General features: G+C 45.2%; 1 protein-coding gene across 1 annotated transcript; it reads right to left on the reverse strand.

Annotated features, from left to right (window-relative positions):
- Nucleotides 1-480: 480 nt before the first annotated feature.
- LOC124684609 (SKP1-like protein 1) lies at nucleotides 481-984 on the reverse strand. The gene has a single exon (XM_047218884.1). The coding sequence runs from the start codon at nucleotides 982-984 to the stop codon at nucleotides 481-483; it is 504 nt and encodes a 167-aa protein (XP_047074840.1).
- Nucleotides 985-5,825: the final 4,841 nt, after the last annotated feature.

The following is a 5,825-nucleotide window of genomic DNA, read 5'->3' on the forward strand; positions in this document are numbered from 1 at the left end:
TCTGACGCTATCATAGCATCAGATTAAACTATCTTGCTAGCAGTCTGTTCTCCAGATCCTTAACCACAAGTTAATCTGATATGGTGTTAAACAACTGCTGTTGATGTAAATACAGATTGTAGAGCAAAAACTGTCTTAGCAGATTAACTTGCTAGCATTCTGTTCTGTTAAACTATGAGTATATGATTAGTGTTAGCATTGGAGGCCAGCAGGGTCGAAGTGCGTTGGTTCTTGGTTAAAATGGCACAGGAACTGCATAAATAAAGCTGCAAAATCAATTTCAGTTGACGATATGAACTCGGTTGTGCAGCACAAGCGATGACCACTGACAAACGATAGATAGATAGTTTTTCTTCTTGCTGACATAAGCAACCACCGAGGATGTTCACAAATCAGACCTCGACTCTTAAGACACTAATTCCGACATTAAAAAGTAGCGTTGAAATACGGAAACAACGAGCAACACGGCAGGTTGTAGATTTACTCAAAGGCCCACTGGTACTCCCTGCGGATCTCCTCTTCCTCCTCAGGGGTGAAGTCGTTCTTGATGTTGAAGGTCCTACGGATCTCCTCTGGAGTCTTTCCCTTGATCATGTCGGCGATGGTCTGGTAGGTGAGGTCCAGCAGCCCCTTGATGTTGAGGTAGTTGGCGGCGAGGCTGAGGTCGAAGAGGGTGTCCTGGTCGACCATAACGAACTCGGCGTCCCAGTTCTTGAGGTCCTCCACGGGGGACAGGGCAGAAGCGCCGTCCGCTGCGCCATCGGCCATGGGCTTGGCCACCTGGACGTGCTTGTTGCAGTATTCAATTACCTTAGAGAGGATCTTGGAGTTGACGTTGGGGAGCGGGATCTTGTTGTCGGCGCAATCGTCCTCGATCATGTGGCGGATCGTCTGCGACTCCATCGCCACCGCCTCCTCCAACTTGAACTCGTCCCCGTCAGAGGACTTGAGCGTGATCATCTTCTTCAGGTCCTCGGCCGCCATGGGAGGGTGAGGTTGGGGATCTGGGTTGTATTTGGGGGGATTTGGGAGGAGAGGAAACCCTAGCGAACGAGAAGGGGGCGGCTGCAGAAGAGAGAGGAGTCTGGAGGCAATGACCTGGTGTCACCAAACACTTAAGTAGAAAGTTTTTGCCCTCAGAAAAAAAAACACCAGCAATCAGCCGCCGATATATTGTTTCCCGTCGGGATTACTCTAGATATAGGATAGGTTCTATATGAACTCTAAATCGTACGATGTCCCACCAAAACAGGTACATCTAAATCTGTTGTTTCCTAATTACTCGTGTATATCTACTGCAAAAAAAAGAGCAATAGAAGATGATAGGGAATACGAAACTGCTTCATGTGACACAGTGCTTCCAACTAACGTACCGAGATAGCTCCTCGTAACAGATTCATTCAGACTGGAACTAGCAAATCAGCAGGAAATCTTCAGGCCTAGCAATGAATAAACAGCAACTGCTACCCACAAGAGCGATACAGATGATTTGCATCCATCTACAAGAATTCCCGGAGCAAACTATCTTCTAAAGTCCGCAGGGAATACTAGTAGCACCATGTTGATCAATGATATCTACAAGTTGAGTATGGAAGGTATTAAATGAAATCACTAAGTGCAGCCTTCCAAAAACATCTACAATAGGCAACCCAAATTTGGAACAGAAAAGATGGAACACATTTGGACGGGTGATATCAACCATCACCTATCGAAATTGTTGTCAGTTCTATCTATTTTTACCCAGCTAACATCATTATTAAATCAGCTTCACTGCAGCGATATGAAGCCGGTCCAGCATTACACATTACTCCGCAATAATATACACCTGGCGTAAATCGATGCTACACAAACCCCAGGAACCCACACACAAAAATATGTGAATGCAAAACAAGAAAAAGGTAAGCTGTGAAGAGGCATGTGTGTAAAACCATTGAGGTTATTCTGGCGAGCTATGATGTCAATACAGATTGACACAAGCTGTTGATGTGGCTGAAGAGAAGACCGTTTCGAGGCAAGCTCTGCAGGGGAGAGTGGTCTGAAGCTATCTTAGCAGCAGATAAACTATCTTGCTAGCCGTCTGTTCTCTAGATCCTTATCGGCTAGCAGAAGCTGTATTAGCAGATTAACTATTTTGCTAGCAGTCTGTTCTGTTAAACAGTGAGTATCCATCATTCGGCTGTGGAAGTGATAAAAAAAAAGTTAAAGTGTGATGCATCTTGTCCTCCATCTCAGCTAGGGGCCATTGCTTGATCATGATCAGTGAGTTTAAGTAGCTTACGAGAAAACGTCTAGAGCCCTCAATTGTGGGGCAAGGTTTATCATGCGTGAGTTCATTATGGCCATGCCATATTCTCCACAATACCATCAGTGTTCTAGCGCGCTGGTTCAGTGGTATTTCATGTATCAGGCTTAGCAACCACTCCTTCACTGTATTCTTAAGCAGAGAATCAGCTGGGAGATCCCATACTTCTTTCATTGCTAACTAGAGGCTGCGTGCATGCGGGCACCGTGTGAAGGTGTGGAAGGTGTCCCCATCCTCTGAACCGCAAATCTGGCATAAGCTTGATGTAGCCATGCCCCTGCGATGCATATTTACCTGTGTTGCTACAGCGTTGCAGCAAACCTTCCACGCCATAAGCTTGACCTTTGGAGGTACAGGACAATCCCAGATAAGCTTCCACGCCGGTCTATCGCCATCTGGCCTGCAACTTGTTGCATCACGGTCTTGATCCTGCATGAGACAGTTCAGGCCAAGGCGATAGCGCTCTTTACAGTGAAATTACCTTGTTTTTCTGGAAACCAAGCAACGAAGTTGTCGTCATTGCGTTGTGAGGGTTGGATCTTTAGAATTTCTGTTACGTCTTCCTCTGTAAAGTACTGCTCTAAACGCTGTAGGTTCCAGGCACCCTCTGGTAGCAGAAAATTGTAACCCAGCGGTACCTACACCGTCCTTGGCTTGATCGTGGGAGGTGGTTCGATTACCTGGGTATCTAGGGATCACGCCATGCACGTATCTTGGACCCATGAATTTGCAGTGGTAAATAAATAATCACCAGCGTTACATTTGTTAACATTCAATTGGAAGTGATTGATGCTATCAAAATCTTCCACATTTTAGTGCTCACACTACCGTGATGTGAATTCTATTGACAGGACCTGTCATCAATCACAAGCACCGTCCTTAATGTGGACCTGTGTGTGTACACCATGTTTGATGTCTCTACCATGGATACTGGCTGGAACTGTCTTGCTCGCCTACTGTAGTTGCTCCCTGGACCCTAACTTGAAGTCTTCAAGTGTGGAAGAATAGTCTACTCTGTTTGGTCTAGATCTAAATCTGGAGGTCTTTAAAGGTGGGGGTACTGGAAGGTCTTCCATGTTTCCCATCAATTTGCCTTTGTCCTATTCCCCTGGCAGAAGGCACTGGTGTTGGGTGTCTATGCCTGATTTCGCAGGTGCTCATTTGGCCTAGCCCTTGAGTTCTAGTCAGTGAACGATTCAACCTTGAATTGCAGCCTTTTCTCCTACGTAAATGTTCCTAGGAACAACTGCATTTACACGAGTGATGCTAGCGTCATGTATTATCAGGGAACTTTTAGTTTAGACTGCATAGTTAAATAGTGGTCTCGGCTGACTACTGAAGCTCCCTGCTATGGTAAATCTGTATACGCATAACTGCACAACATAGTTGAAATAATTTTCCCCATGTACATTTTCACTGTCGGTGAGGTTGCTTTCATTATCGTCAATCTGAGAATGTATTTATGCATCATCTTTTGAAAAATTTAAAATGATCTTTCAAGAAAGGTTATTGTGTGCCAAGAAACCATAAATAAATTTGAAAAATCTGATAATGGGTACAACTAATTATGTTTTGCTTACTTCAACAGGTCAATGCGACAACTGAGGTCCCCAGCGCCGGTGAGATGAGGAAAAAGGTGGGTGAGATGATGGAGAGTCTTGGCTGCCGCGCTGATTCGCCGGCTGCGCTGCCGCTGCTAGAAGTCGACCACCTGCTGGAGGAGATCCTCCTCCGCCTCCACCCGCTGCCTTCATCCCTCCCGCGCGCCTCCCTCGTCTCCCATCGCTGGCGCCGCCTTGTCTCCGATCCAGGCTTCTTCCGGCGCTTCCGCCTCTACCACTACCGGAATCCTCCACACCTAGGCTTCTTCGATAGGGATTCCCACAACCTCCACTTCGTACCAGCCCTGGAGGCCCCTGATTGTGTCCCGCCTGGGCGCTTCTCCTTGCAGTTCGATGAAGGTGACAAGTTCCATCTCCTCGGATCTCGCCATGGCCTAGTACTCGTCCTCCTTCCACCACGGAAGCAGCTCTTGGTGTGGGATCCAATCACTGCTGACCAACACCACATTAACCTTCCCCCAGGGTTTGCAGGACCTGTGTTCGCGATCCATGGAGCGGTACTTCGCGATGCCGTAGATGCTCAACACTTCCAGGTGGTCTTGGTAGATGCAGACGCCGAAGACCCTCATCATAGCCGAGTGCTCGCCTGTGTTTACTCATCGGAGACCGGCGTATGGGGTGATCTCATCTCGGCACCGCTTCCGCCCATGGTTCCTTCGAGTAACCGTGTCGTCTTTGTTTACCCGACCAAGCCGGCTGTGCTGGTTGAGAGTTCCCTTTACTGGATCCTTGATGGGGATTTGGTTGGTATTCTCGAGTTTGATTTCGAGAGGAAGAGCATAGCTGTGATACAGCCGCCAGTAGATGTGCTTACGAAGAGTAAATATCAATATGCTGTTGTGCGGACAGAGGGTGGTGGGCTTGGTTTCCTCTTTGTGTCAAGATCACAATACAACGCACAACTATGGAAAAGGAAGACCAATCTCTATGGTGTTGCGTCCTGGGTGCTGGAAAGAACTATTGAACTGGAGAAACTACTTTCCCTGAATTCTGGGGCAAGAGTGAACCTGTGCGTAAGAGGGTTTGCTGAGGACAATAATGTGCTCTTCCTGGGGACACCTATTGGCGTATTCATGATCCATATTAAGTCATTGCAGTTCAAGAAACTTCCGGACCACACGTTGGTTTCTTGCAATCATTCATTTGAAAGTGTCTATGCAGCAGGTAATAATTCACCTTCAACCCATTACACATGTCAAATTAAAATAAATTAACATGGCTCTAAACCACGAGTATAACAAACAAAGTTATTTATGATAGTTCGTTCATGAAATGTTTTTCACATCCTTTTGTGATAAGCTAATAATTTTAAGTTGTGTCACATGACTGTTTAATCTGCTGCTTCATGACATCTTCATTGCAGAGTGGTGTTGAACTGTTCTGCAGGTTTTTTTTTTCTCAAGATGAGGTTGACTGCATGTAAAGTTAGCTTGAACCAACTAAGATGTCAAATAGGTTTCTCAATGGGTGTACGTTCAGTATTGTTATATCTTCTAATATGGCTACTAATCTTAAACCCGTCATGACTATTTGGTTTGAAATTTCTGACACTGTTTATTTTATCCCTTACGGGATAGCCTTGCATGTGGCGAGTCTATTTAGGGCCTTTGTGGCAGATTTCATTTTCATCTTTTCGTCTAAATTTATTTACATAATATAAATTATGACCACTCACGTTGCCATGAGAATATAGTTTAGTTTCCTTCCAATATGGTGTGAAACAAACTTAACAATAACTCCAGATAACTTGTCCCTTCTGATGAGGTAATAGTATATGATTGTGCATGTTCTTCATTTTTACGATATTACTGAATAAATGTTGCTTTGAATTATTCAGTAAATTTGGCAGTAGATGTATTGTATATATCTATTGTTTTTGTTGTTTCAAACTGAGTTTTTTT

The sequence above is a fragment of the Lolium rigidum genome, chromosome 1 (genome assembly GCF_022539505.1).
Source record: "Lolium rigidum isolate FL_2022 chromosome 1, APGP_CSIRO_Lrig_0.1, whole genome shotgun sequence".
Taxonomy (NCBI): domain Eukaryota; kingdom Viridiplantae; phylum Streptophyta; class Magnoliopsida; order Poales; family Poaceae; genus Lolium; species Lolium rigidum.

Excerpts from the sequence above, each read along its gene's own strand:
- LOC124684609 (XM_047218884.1), bottom strand. The coding sequence starts at position 984 with ATGGCGGCCGAGGACCTGAAGAAGATGATCACGCTCAAGTCCTCTGAC.